General features: G+C 39.3%; 1 protein-coding gene across 1 annotated transcript; it reads left to right on the plus strand.

Annotated features, from left to right (window-relative positions):
- The first annotated feature begins 6,408 nt into the window (after positions 1–6,408).
- On the plus strand, positions 6,409–12,313 carry LOC141802111 (kunitz-type protease inhibitor 1-like). The gene is made up of 10 exons (XM_074685536.1): positions 6,409–7,012; positions 8,238–8,398; positions 8,547–8,688; positions 10,067–10,237; positions 10,326–10,361; positions 10,558–10,686; positions 10,832–10,882; positions 10,963–11,133; positions 11,276–11,347; positions 11,469–12,313. Exons 1-10 carry the CDS (start codon positions 6,610–6,612, stop codon positions 11,648–11,650), a joined length of 1,518 nt encoding a protein of 505 aa, XP_074541637.1. The 5' UTR covers positions 6,409–6,609; the 3' UTR covers positions 11,651–12,313.
- Positions 12,314–14,300: the final 1,987 nt, after the last annotated feature.

Raw genomic sequence — 14,300 nt, forward strand, 5'->3', positions numbered from 1 at the left:
CACAAACCGACCAAACAGCCCAGGTGAGGGCTCACCTGTCTGCAGCATTCACCTGAGCTGAAGTCACAACAGCTTACAGATTGATTACCAGGCACAGCTGACCAGTCAACGTCCAATCAGATTGAAGTTTACAGTTTGAGTACAACTGAATCTGATTGGCTCATCAAATTATCAACTTTGTATTTCTGAAAACTGTTTCAGCAATTTTTTTTTTATTTCTGAAAAGTTTTACCGAAACAAAATTTAGATTTTAACTCTTCCTGCAAAATAAAACCAGCTGCACAGATATTTTGTGTTTTTGTGATGTTTTAAATTGTCGGTTTTTGATACGCACTGCTCCCTTACCTGTCTATGTGTTTGTCACTTGCCCACAGCTAGACCAGGTAAGTCCCAACTCAGATTGGTCCAGCTCGGTCTGAAAGGAGACAAAACCCATAAAACACAGTCTCCCTCTCTTTCTTTTTCTCTCATGTTTGTTAAGTGGGAGTGGTGCAGGAGGATGTTGAGGATCAGATCCGGTCACTCAGAGGAGGACAAGTGGAGAGGCAGATACACCTGACAGCAGGTGAGTGTAAGAAGCTTGAAGTTATCCTCATATGAAACTTCACAACTTTTAGCACCATCATTCACAAAACCACCATTCAGAAACACCAAGACTTCAAATCTATCTATCAAAACCTATAACTGCAGTTCCTCTTGTGTCCACTAGATGCTGTGTCTCATGGTGAGTCAGTCCCCATAGAGCCCCATGTTAATAAAACATGTTTACAGCCTGGTACAAGCTTTTTCTCTTTTCATGACAGAATTACAGAGCTCATCTTTATACATTTTAGCAGAGAGTTTTTATAGTGTTTTTTCACATTCAAAGACAAATATGAAGCTAAAACATTTGATATTGTGCTAAACATAGGCCAAGTATGCGTTGAAAGGTGCGTTGAAATAATCCCGGAACGAGACTTAAAGCTGCTGCGATGAGATTTAGATGAGATTTGCTCAAATCATGACATCACTAAATGAATTTGTGCAACCCTCAAAACTCACCACACGCATCTTCACTCGGTCAAGGCACCAGATCTGATAGGTTTATATTCAAGTCAACGTGTTTTGGCTGAATCTCAGCTCCATCAGGTTGTATCCCTCAGGATCAGATACGCACAGCTCCTATTTTAGCCAGGGCAGTGATGCTTCAGTTTTCACACGTCCAAACCAGATGGTATTTATCTTGACCACAACAACAAACTGACATAATGACTGAACACAGCCAGTGTGAGTTGTTCTGGTGTGTCCCTTACATTAGAGGACAAATTTGTCATGTAAAAATCTGAATGTTAACAGTTAACGGAGGTTTTGGAATGCTGAACTGCTGAGTTCTGAAGTGCCTTGATGTTTCTTAAAGAGACAGTTGCTGAAATGATAGGGGTTGAAAATGATGTAAAGCTGCAGAACAAAAGCCTGAAATGAGCGCTTCACTATTCTCTTAACAATTACAGTCGTTAACAAGTGGGGGCGCAGCCTCTTTGAGTGACAGGTGGGAGCTGCTAGCTGTCTTCTAGGTGTCAGCTTAGCTAATTCAGTCCTTGAACTTCACCTCAGGGTGGTGTTTGTAGTGTGTCAGCCTTTTTGGTGACTTATTCATATGTGTTAGTGTGTTCTTTAGAAGTCCAACACAATGTTTATACACTCAGCTGAATTCCAACACCATTTAAATAACATGTTGGCACTCATAAGCAGCTATCTGTGTCAATGCTTGATTGATTTATGATAGTCCAGGATAACTGTTGAGATTTAATAACGTAGCATTTGGTAACCCCCCTTATCCAAATATGGTCATTTCCTGCCCTAAAATTCCAACGTGTGGTTAAAAGAAGGTCAAACTTGCTTCCAGTAACATCACTGTTTGTAACTGTATGTATAAGTGTGTGTGTGTGTGTGTGTGTGTGTGTGTGTGTGTGTGTGTGTGTGTGTGTGTGTGTGTGTGTGTGTGTGTGATATGGGTGTGACTGACATACCTGAGGAATCAAACCGACATACTACATGACCAGACAGCTCCTGAGAGTGACTGAAACAACACACATACACTGTGAGTCAGTGAAGGCATCGCTGTTCAACACACTGCTGTAGTCACACACACACACACGAGACGTGTCAGTCATTAATTAGGCAGCTGTCTGATTGGAGGTAATTGGTCATGGAGAAAAGTTAAGAAACTTTCCTTAAATTAGGTCGCTGACGGTATCCAGCTGCTGACTTTGAGTCAGTGTGCTGTCTTCACCTCCGTCTGGTCTCTCAGTGAATCACTTCTGCTGCTGCCCTGATTGGTTAATCTCACTGATACTGTATTGAGAAATGCTCATTCCTTCACGTCTGAACCCATCTGTTTGCATTACTAAACGTGCTCCTGCTTCTCTCAATCTAAGTTTAATTTTATCAAACATGGAATAAAATCAACATGTGTCCTCCAGCCAGCAGGGGGAGCTGTCAGGTGGCACTGTTTTCCACAATAGTAAAGTTTTTATTTGGTTGTAAACAGACTGAATTATACCCTGATGTCCTGAAGTAACCGTGAAAGTGTTCAAACAACAAACAGAGATGAACGTCAGAGGGAGGATCACTCTGTGAAAATAAAGCTGTTTGTATCTCTAACCATCAGCTGATCAGCTGAGAGGAGAGAAAAATCCTGCACAGTAACAACAGAGTGATCGGTTACACCTTCAGAGCAAATCTTCCATTCACACAGATCAGCTTACTGAGAAACACACAGATACACACACTGACCTGTAAACACTGGTCTCATCTATGCACACCTCATATAAAGTGCACAATATGCAGAGTCATACACAACTTAACTAAACAAGTGACCCAGAGTCAGATTGACCAACCAAAAACTATTAATTCAACTATATTGACCTCTTTTTAGCAGAGCTCAACTCTGATAAACCACAAAAACAGGTAAATATAAACTGCACTCTACAGAGTGAAACACTTAAACTCACACTACATGCAATTACAATAATAATAATAATAATAATAATAATAATAATAATAATAATAATAATAATAATAATAACAAAAATAAAATTTATTTTCTGATCTTGTAAACCTGCTCTAACCACAACCTTGTCTAACTCAGTCTAGCCAAGGTAAACCTCATTAAATTTAACTAATATTATCTTAACTGAGCTAAATGAAACTCCAATCAACTCACTAACAATGTTGTTGAACTCAAATTAATTTAATCAAATTTAAGCTACATTGAGTTTTAATATTTTGCTTTAGATTATGTGCTTTGTGCCTCTGCTTATAGGGCATTTCTTTATGTGACATTACTTTATGTGTCGTTACTTATGTGGAGTAAGTAACAACATACTAACATATATCTTACCTCACTTGACTTTGTTTTGCTTTGCCTGGCTTAATTTATGTTTCATTTCATGAAACTTTGTTTTCTGTTTGCTTTTCTTTACCCAATTGACTTTATTTTACACTACATAAGTTTTGTTTTCTTTAATCTTCTTTTTTCTTAATTTGTTTTGCTTTACATTTCTGTAAAAACCTCAGTTATACAAACAAAGTTTGCAAAACTTCCTTTGAAGCGGATAGAAATATTTCGATTCAAGTTCTTTCTTTAAAAACAGAAGGAAGAGAGGGAAGAAAGAAAGAATTAACTGAATTTTAACATCCATCATTACATAAATTGGGTGTTGGGGTCTGGTACTACGTATAGCCTCTCTGTATTATAGGATAAACTCATTTAAATTCATTAATGATGACTTTTAATGATGTGGAGATCACTTTCAGTCAGAGCTTTAATTCCTGAAGGATCCTTTCTCTACAGTCTTTTAAACATTGCAATCATATCAGATGTTCTTCACTTCACTCTAAACACTTTGCACTCTTTAAAAGTTTTATCGCAGAGTTCTTCACAGACAAGACTTTGGAACCTGTTTCCATAAAAACTGATGTGATTACGGAGAGTAAGACCTGAGTGGGTCCTGAGGACTGTCCTGCTGCACTTATAGCCTCAGGAACCGTATTTTGGTGTTTGAAGCCAGAAGCCTGTTAACTTTCTCAATTTCTTTAGATTTTTGTAGACGATCATTAAAAAAGATGGTTCTTGTGACCAGATCTTTCTTGCTAGTCATGCTGTTGAGAACCTTCATCACATGGCTCTTTAAGGTGATATTTGTTTATACTGCGCTGCAGACACCATCATGGTACGGCTCCTTGATCTTAAGACCACAGAACCAGACCAACTGGAGTGTTCAGGGTTCTAACACAGAGCAGTTTCCACAGAACCAGAACATTTCTCATTACACGAGTTTCCTATAAAGTTTCCTGTTGGTTCCCTGAGGGTCTATGTGGAACCTTACAGTCTGATCTGCAGAGGACTCTCTCAGTCCCTCACAGTCAGCGCTGTAGAACCGTTAACCCTCAGGTGTAAGAGAACGTTTGAGCACTCACCTGGCCGGCAGAGTCCAGGTGAGTCCAGGTGTGTTCGCTCTGTCCGGTTCCTGTTGTCGTTCTCCTCAGACTCACAGCTTTCTCTCCCTGTCTCTGCGGCTGCTTCTCCTCCCCCTTTGCACACACACTCCCTCTCTCCCCCTCCCCCACGCGCTCATCCCTGTCTCACCTGGTCTCAGGTATGAAGGGAAAAAATGGGACAGGAAGGTGGAGCGTGGTTTGACTGACAGTTCATGGCTCCTCTCTCCCAGTTTGAATTCAAAACAAACTTTATTGACACACTTTGTTCAGTGGTGCTAAGTGAGAGAGGAACACACTGTGAAACTTTTGTTTACAGCTTCTTTAAAGCTTCTGTTCAGGTAATAAAAATGCAAAGACAGAATGTCAAAAGCTCAGACTGAAAAAAAATATGTATACATATTCTTGTACTATAGCACCTGTACTCTGCTACTACTGAGCCATGCTGTTGTAATCCTTTCAGAATGTGATTTGTCATTATGTTACTGAAACATTTAAGGTCTTATTGAAAAAGTAATCATCTGGTTGGAAGCATATGTTGCTCCTAAACCTGTGGATATTGTTAATGGAGCCTCAGCTTTAAGGGCTGGTATACCTAGCAGCCCGGCTGCACGCCCCATGAGGTCAGCCCTCAAGCAGCCACTTTCCTGCATGTCACTCCCTCCTCCCACTCTGTTTCCTGCTCTCCACTTTGACTAAAACCAAATTGGAGGCTCATCAAAAAGCTAAAATAAATGTAAAGAAGTTCCCCATCTCTCCAACTCTTTCTCTGCAGGCTGAGGCATGCCTCCCTCGCCCCTTAGGCTTTGGGAGGAGGTGACTCAGACGACTCGTCTCACCTCATTTCACAGGATCAACCTTAACCAGAGATTCAGTCTCAGAAAACAGATCCAACTTTTTATCCAGTACTCTCTAACTAACTAACTGAAATGTTAACTAACAGGCTGCAGAGTAAAAGGGACAGAAAAAAAACATTTAAAAATAGAAATCCAGTTTAAAAAAATGCAGTGACAGGAAACACTCCTGATATTGATTATACTTTCAAATAAAAAAAAATAAAATAAAAAAAGGAGAAAATAGTTTACTTTCTTTTTCCCCAAAACATCAAGAAACAACCCCTCTGGGTCTATTAATATGTGTTTACATCTTGCATGTTTTTAATCTAAGAAAACTGTTGGGCTCCAGAGAACCTGCTGATCACACAGCACCACCTGCTGGCCACTTTTAAGAACAACATCAACAGCTGATGAAACCTATCCCTCCTCCTGAGTTAATATTTGTACGTTTATATCCTATTCAACTGGTTCAGCTTTTCTTTAGTTTTACAGTAATGTTGCTCTTTAATCATTTTGCTTCTTTTTTTTTTAAAACAAAAATATGAATTTTATTATGAAAAACTAATGTGATAAAAACGTCTTCCTCTAACGATAGTAGAAGCTGTAAAGCAGAGTGTGAAAATATATATATTTCAGCACTTTAATGAATTTCATTTCTTCCTTTTATTTATAGCTGAGGCAACAATTCAACTATAAATTGATTTAAACTTTGTTTAATTCATTTAGTATTTGTTACAATTTAGATTTTTTTTTGTACCATGAGTGTCCTGTTGTTAAAAGTGCCACAAAGCTTCATGTAGAACAGAAAACAGAGTGTGAAGGCTCTAAAGCATCCAAAATAAGATGATTTCCTAATTTATTTATCAAAGAAAATAGATGTTTGTGCTGATCTTTTTTTTTAATCTGGAGAAACAATGGGGGAGGAAGATATGAAACCGCTGCTTGTGACACTACCCGATAACTTTAACGTGAGTAACTGACAGGTGATAGAAACTGCTCCTCTTCCTACTGTCGCCACACCTGAGTGACGTCAGCGATGCGTCGCTGCGTGGGCCCTATGAGAGCGGTGCTTGTTTGCTCTCTTCCTGTTTGTGAGCAGGTGAGAAACATTTGAGGAGCGGCAGTCTCACAGCATACAGAGGTCGTTCCCATCGGATTTAACTTTAGAGGATTTTACAAAGAAGTCAATTGGTCGCGTGGAAAAAACTACTACCGTTTCTCGTCTGGGCGCGTGGGACTGTCAAAGCAGCGCGGTAAACTTTTCAGGTAACTTCTGTGGTGACAGTAGCTAAAAATGTCACAAACCACCCCCTCCACCCTTCTCCTCCTCCTCTTCCTTCTCGCGCGTGCTGCCGACGCGGAAGAGGACGCGGATTGCCGCGCCGCTTTCCGCAGCGGTCAGGAGAACTTTGTGCTGGATATTGAGGACGCGGTGAAGGAGGGCGCAGCTCTGCTGGCCACCACGTATGTACAGGCCAAGGAGGACTGCGAGCTCGCGTGCTGCAACAACCCGCTTTGTAACTTGGGGCTGCTGGAGCCACGCGACAGCGGAGCGGCAGCCGGGGACCTCAGGACCTGCGTCATGTTCAACTGCGTCCACAGAAACCGCTTCGTGTGCAGGTTCGTGAATCAGCCTGGGTACCAGAGTTTCATCAGGCAGGCTGTGTTCCAGAAACACCTGCAGGGGCCACAAGGAGGTGAGTCCAGCAAACCGGGTGAGTCCAGAACTGGATTACACATCATGTTATAGTTACCATGAATCTTAATAGATCGAATCAGTTCATTTTGGGCCCAGAAGAGATCAGTAGGCTAATCCACACCTGGATTAAAGTTTTTTATTTTTTATTTTTTTATTTTTTGAAACATGCTAGGTAAGTAAGTAAGCAAATAAATAAATAAATAAATAAATAAATAAATAAATGAATGAATAAATCCTGTTGGGAGGCGTTGTTGCAGAGGACTGTTATTAGTCTGATAACTCGATGACTCACCTGGCTGTCCACCTGTAAACACTATTTGTACACATACTGCTCAGGCAGTGAGTCGTCTGTATGCAAATACCAACTAGCCAGTGGATTAAAATTATTTGTGATCACATGTTGTCGAGGTAGTCGGAAATATAAAAATCTGACCAGTTGAGAGTGAACCTCAGTGCCCCACAGGTCTGAGATTTATCCCAGAATTTCAAATTTGAACAATAAAAAGTCATATTTAGCCTACGTTTCAAATTCCATTATTTTCTTCTTAATGATATTTTTTAATCTGGTGTGAAGCAATATTAACAATCATCTTAATTCAGGAATCAAAGACACTAAAATCCACTTAGATCTTAAATTTAAGTGATAAGAACCTACACGTGTGGTTTGAAAACACGACTAAAGGAAAGCAGATGGTTTAAAGTATTTAATCTGTCAAACAAAGGCTTTATTTGTATTAGCTTAAAGTGTACATTGTTTAACATAAAAAAAAAACTTCATGTGTTTTTCTGACTGTGCACACTTCTTGTGATGCGGCTGCCTGCTAACATCAGTCTGATTAGCTGCGCCTGCGTGCTGCTTTCACAGGTGGTTGATAAAACTTGGAGTGCTCCATTTTTCAGATGAAATGTGACATTTGAAGCAAAGTGTTTTTTCCATAAAGGTGGCAGCAGAAAGACACTGCACCAGCCTAACTTTGGTGTGTGAAAAGTGACACGTCCCATTAAAAACAAAACAAAAAAAGTTTTAAAAAAAAGAAAAAAAGAAAATAAAGGTGATTTTAGCATATGAAAAAGCCTATTTTAAATGGGTTTAATTAGAACCACATTAAAAAAACTACAAGAGAATCAAAATAAAAAAGACAATGTAAATAACTGACTTTTTTCTTACCCGTGTTTTTAGTATTTGTTAACATCACCTCTTTGACATCACTGTGTATATGTAGATGAAAAGGCCCCTCCCATCGCCATTGCAAGTCGTGATGTGATCATTCAACCTGGACAGACGGTGACGCTCAGCGGCATTGAGAGCCTGGCGTTGGGTGACGCCACGATTAAACAGTACAAATGGACTCAGCTGAGCGGGCCCGAAGACTTCAAGATGGAGGTACAAAGTGATCAGTCACAGGGGGTGGGGCTTAGAGTACCGGGTAGAGGTAACCAATAGTATATCAGGAACAATAACAATGTCAATTATGAATATTCAAAGGAGCATCCGTTTAAATACATTTCTTTATTCAAATGTGTTTCTGCAGAGGACTGATCTACCTGACCAGGTCACACTCTCCTCCCTGCTGCCGGGCACCCACGTCTACCAGCTGATGGTCACCGACTCCAATGACCAATCACATTCCACAAAGGTCAAGGTGCTCGTCCTGGACCCTGAGCTTACTAACTGTGAGTTCCCTTGAGAAATGAGCCCTCATTAACTTTTTAAAGTCTGATTAACCGACAGGTGATCTATCAGTTTAGTGTCAGGTATAACATACAGGTAACAAATCAATCACTGATTACTGTAGATTTTTAAACCAGATTTGACAGGTTAAAATCTAAATTTAAGCTTATTTATCAGTTAATGCTTGATGTGTACCCATCCATTATTGGCAAGCTACAACAAACTGTTTGATCAGTTAAACCTAGATTAATTAATGAGATATCTATCAGTTAATTTAAGATGGGGTATTAAGTTTAAGTCATTATTTGGTCCCTCTGGTGCCTCCATGGTGTATCTGGATCATTTACAGCTTGGTGAAATCTACAGTTTTCTCTTTCTGGTGTGTTAGAAAACTCTTATTTCAGTCTCTGTCAGAAACCCTTTGTTTGCGCTGCTGTCTCTTTAAGACTCCCGCTTCCATCTGATTGGCCAGCCCTCTGGAGGCCCATCATGGGCGGGGCTATGGGCAGACCTTGGTGTTTGAGGCCAGAAAACCCATTAGGAGACCCTTATGTGATGATGTCATAATTTTCAACAAGTCTCCTGAAGATCTTATTAAGTTCTGCAGCTATTTTTAGAACGTAGTGCTTTGATCATTCTACGGATAGATTCAGGGATTTCTAGAACATATGAATATGTAGAGTTTTGAAAATCTGCACACATTTGGTCTGAACATCCCGCATTGTTACTTTATATCCATGTTTAAAATATAGTTAAAGCAGAACACCCCCTCTTTAATTGGGTTAACCCTCCTCTATTGACCGGTTATCAGTTATTGATCAGGTCTCTTTAAAAAGTCATTTATAATTCGTCGAGTGAATCACTGTTTCTGCTTGAAAATCCACACCTTGACTGGAACTGGTTGGACTGGAATATTTCTCTCTCTCTCTCACACACACACACAAACACATACACACAGTGAACCTGCTCTGTGAGCGTCTCTGATGGTTATGTCACTCTAACAGTCTTTTTGATCAGAGATCGGTTTCAGGTGTGGATCTGCTGAGCCTTTGAGAAACTCACAAACGGTAAATACTGGATGAAAACTAGAGTGTCGACACAGCAGCCAAGATGACACTCCCTAAGATATAACAACACACACACACACACACACACACACACACACACACACACACACACACACACACACACACACACACACACACACACACACACACACACACACACACACACACACACACAGAGGTTAATATTTAAATCCCTTGAGGTGTGTCAGAACTCACAGAACGGAACAAATAGAAGAAAAAAGGTAACTGTTCTATCAATCTATGTGACATATACCTGTGTGTGTGTGTGTGTGTGTGTGTGTTTCTCTCTCAGTGTACTGTCGTGCTGAGATGAAGGTGGGTCCGTGTCGTGCTGCCTTTCCTCGCTGGTATTACGACGCCACATCGGGTGAATGTAAACCGTTTACATACGGAGGCTGTAAACAAAACAAAAACAACTACTTGACCAAGAAGGAGTGTGAGTCTGCCTGCAGCGGCGTCCCAGGTAAGCAGCGCACCTGTACACACCTTTAAACACACAACACACACTCCTGATTCCTCGCATCTAAGCATGAGTTGATTTGTGTTCACAGGGACAACAGAGAGAGGGATCACTCAGCCTGCTGATGGTCAGTCCCACAATCCACCTCTTCGCATCAGCTCTAATATTGGTTAAAAAAGCACAGGTTTAATGTGTGTGTGTGTGTGTGCGTGTGTGTGTGTGTGTGTGTGTGTGTGTGTGTGTGTGTGTGTGTGTGTGTGTGTGTGTGTGTGTGTGTGTGTGTGTGTGTGTGTGTGTGTGTGTGTGTGTGTGCGTGCACTCAGAGGTGTGTGGCATCGAATGTCATCCTCACCAGCTGACCTGTGACAACAGCTGCTGTGTGGACAGGAGCGTGGAGTGCGACGGAATGAATCATTGCAGCGATGGATCAGACGAGATGCACTGCAGCAAACGTAACACCCACACCCACACCCACACACACACACACACACACACACACACACACACACACGCACACACACACACACACGTACACATACATACACAAACACACACACACACATAAAATAAACTTTGACCTTATTTCTCCGTCCTCAGTTAACCAGACGTTTAACCGGCTGCTGAACATCGATGTGAACCAGAAGAAAGGTCAGGTCGTCTCTGATCACCTGGTAGCATAGACGGCTAACACACTGCATGCTAACGATGTCATTCTCCCCTGCCTTTAGCCCGCTGCTCAGAGCCCCCCCTCACAGGCCCATGCAGGGCGAGTTTTTCTCGCTGGTACTACGACCCCCTGGAGAGGAAGTGCAATCGCTTCACATATGGAGGCTGCCAAGGAAACGAAAACAACTTTGAGCAGGAGGAAAGGTGCAGCAAGACCTGCGACGGAGTGACAGGTAGGCCTCTAAAACACACATATATGGATTCACACCTTCAACTGCACACTACATTTTTCTCTGTGCGTGTGTGTGTGTGTGTGTGTGTGTGTGTGTGTGTGTGTGTGTGTGTGTGTGTGTGTGTGTGTGTGTGTGTGCGCAGAGCGCAGTGTGTTCTTCAGAGGGATGTTTGATCGATATGAAAAACAAGAAGAAGAAGAAGGAAGTGACTCTGGTGAGAACTTTTTTGACCTTTGATAAGTGGTTTACAGTCTCAGCTTTTATTCCCACCTAATCATTTTTTACAGTATCATTGTTGAATGTAATAACAGGAAGTGACCCCACTGTCCCCACAGGAAACATCGCCCTTGCTGTCCTGCTGTCGGTGGCCATCTTGGCTCTTCTAGCGATCCTCACCTACTGTTTCCTCAAGAAGAGGAAGGAGCGCTCCCATAGACCTGTCCCCACAGGCCCTGCTCATGTGGCGCTGTCAGAGCAGGACACGCTCGTCTACAATAGTACCACCAAACCTGTATGACATCATCACACCTGTGTGATGTCAATACTTCAGCGACTGTGGCAACCTGTCACAGGAAGCTGTGCTTGATTGTTGTCTCAGTTTGCCCTCATCCTGTTTATTTTATAACCTCACCAAGATTTCAAACAAACCTATTTCAAACAGCTGCTGGTTTCAAAACATGTTTTGCAGTGTGCGAGTGTGGAAACATGTTTGTACAGTACAGATAAAAAGATACATTACTTCCACATTTAAGTTTTTTTTTTTTTACAGTGCACTCATGTCAACAAATGTTTTCACAGTATGCTGGTGATAAAACATGCCTTAAGCAGTGCATTGCTAAAAATAAATAAACTTCCCTCTCCCACCTTTACAAACATGACTTTACAGTGTGCTAGCATTGAATTTTTTTTTGTCAGTGGCCAAAGTGGAAACATGTTTTAATGTTGTGCTGGTGTCTAAACATGTTTTCACAATACATTTTTGTTCAGCTTGTGTTACAATGAACTGTTCAAGTGTGTTATTTCTGTGTGCCGTTTATCTTTAGGTTGAATGTATTTATGATTTCTCTGTTTGGGACTCAGGTTTTTTAATGCTTTAATGTAAATGTTTGACTGTAAATATTTTTATCCTCTCAGGGTGCTCTATCTGCTGCTGTCTGTTTAACTCTATTTTTTTATCTATAAGTTGTTTGAGTCACACTCCAGTAACACAAAAAGACATTTTCCTTTGAAATGTTTTAGTAAACTATTTTTTTAGAGTCAAACTGCTGAAATGTGCTGAATCTAACCTTTTCAATGTTAAACCTTAAAGTACAAATACAATATTTAAACAAAATTGTTTCAGTTTGTGATTTTTTTTTACCTGATTAAAACCTACAAAAAGAGATAGAGTTTATTGTTTTTTTCTTTTTTTTCCTTGTTTTTAAGTAAATTCTGACTTTTTTTCTAAAAGTCTGAGAATAATGTTAAGAAAAGAGATAAGTCTGAATTCTATAAAGGCCAGAGTTATTTAAAAAAATGTAAAAAAAAATTATGAAATTTAGAAAAGAGAGAAGGAAAAAGGTCAAAACTCAGGGAAAAGTCAGACTTTTGACAACTTTTAAGAATTTAGGAGAAACTGTATAATTTGTTGACGACATTCAGAATTTGATTTAAAAGGGAAATAAATAAGAACTTTAGAAACTTACATTTCTGCCAAATATTGAATAAAATCGGTTAAGACCTTGAGATTAGTGTGGCAAAATATTTGGATTGAGGCGTCTTAATTTCAATAATTTTCTTTTTTTCTTTTTTTCTTTTCTTTTTTTTTCATTTTTAGATACGACTGAAGAGTTTAGGGACACTTTTTGAGCTATCAGTTTTTCAAAGTCTTACCTTTTTAGTCAGATTTTGGGGAGATTGGAGTTTGGACAAGATTATATCAAATGCATATTTTCTTGTGCACCCCTCAAGTAAGAGAGGTGACAGCTGAGACAAAACAATGATGAAGTAAAAAAAAAAAAAAAAAAAAGGTACTAACACCTCACATCTGTGTGTGTGGCTGACAGTCAGCTGATGGAGGATTTGAGGTTTCACTACATGTTTCACTCAGTGTCTGTTTGCTAACCTTCATCTTCCTCCTTTCTTTTCCCACTTCTCTTTATGTGTTCTCCTTAACCCTCTTTTTTGTATCTATAAAATATAGGAACAAACGCTTTTGTTGCCCTTTATGTTAATGTCAGTTTGGATCCAGCAGGGGGAGACACACATTGCTCACCTCAGTCAGTGAGCTACAGGTGGAGCTCTGCTGTCCTCTAGGGTTAAACAGTCATTGAAAACACCTCTAAATTCAAATTACATTCAAATAACACAGGCAGAGTCTGCTTTTAGCTCCCAGAAGTCTGTGTGAGGGTAAGAGGATAACTGACTTTTTCTGTGGAGGAAGAGAAGCACCATCACTTCAAGTTCAGAGGCTTGATTAAGTTCATAAAGTTTGAATGATTGTATTGAATTTGAATTGTTTATTTATCAAAATTAAGAAAAGTAATATATATATATATATATATATATATATATATATATATATATATATATATATATATATATATATATATATATATATATATATATATATATATATATATATATATATATATATTTATATATAATATCCTACAGGATGATAGAGTCAGCTTTTCTGTTTTTACAGACAACAGTTCTTTTTATTACCAACATTGACAATAAACATCACTAAATCATACTTTGTTGTTGTTGTAGTAAGACTTCTGCTGTTCAATTAGTTCAGAAACTCGTGTTCTTAAAGGTGCTATATTAAAAAAAATCTTCTTTTTTTTTTTTAAATCTTGTTTTAACACTTTTTTTTCATTAACCTTTTTGGGTCTAACATTTTTTTTTCTTTTTTCTTTTTCTTTTTTAGAATTCTAGAGAATGTATTATTCTGGCAAATATTGTTTGGATTTTCTGAAGAACTTAAGATTAATGTCACAGTAACTTTTGGAAAGAAGAAGTCAGGCATGCGACTTATTTATTTTATTTTATTTTATTTTATTTTATTTTATTTTATTTTATTTTATTTTATTTTATTTTATTTATTTATTTACTATTTTCAAATATTTAGATTAGAGAGGTTAGGGACACTTTTGAGCTCTCCGTTTTCATGGTCTAATTTT

The sequence above is a fragment of the Halichoeres trimaculatus genome, unplaced genomic scaffold, assembly GCF_033239565.1.
Source record: "Halichoeres trimaculatus isolate MK-OKI-2021-1 unplaced genomic scaffold, fHalTri1.1 fHalTri1_scaffold_13, whole genome shotgun sequence".
NCBI lineage: Eukaryota > Metazoa > Chordata > Actinopteri > Labriformes > Labridae > Halichoeres > Halichoeres trimaculatus.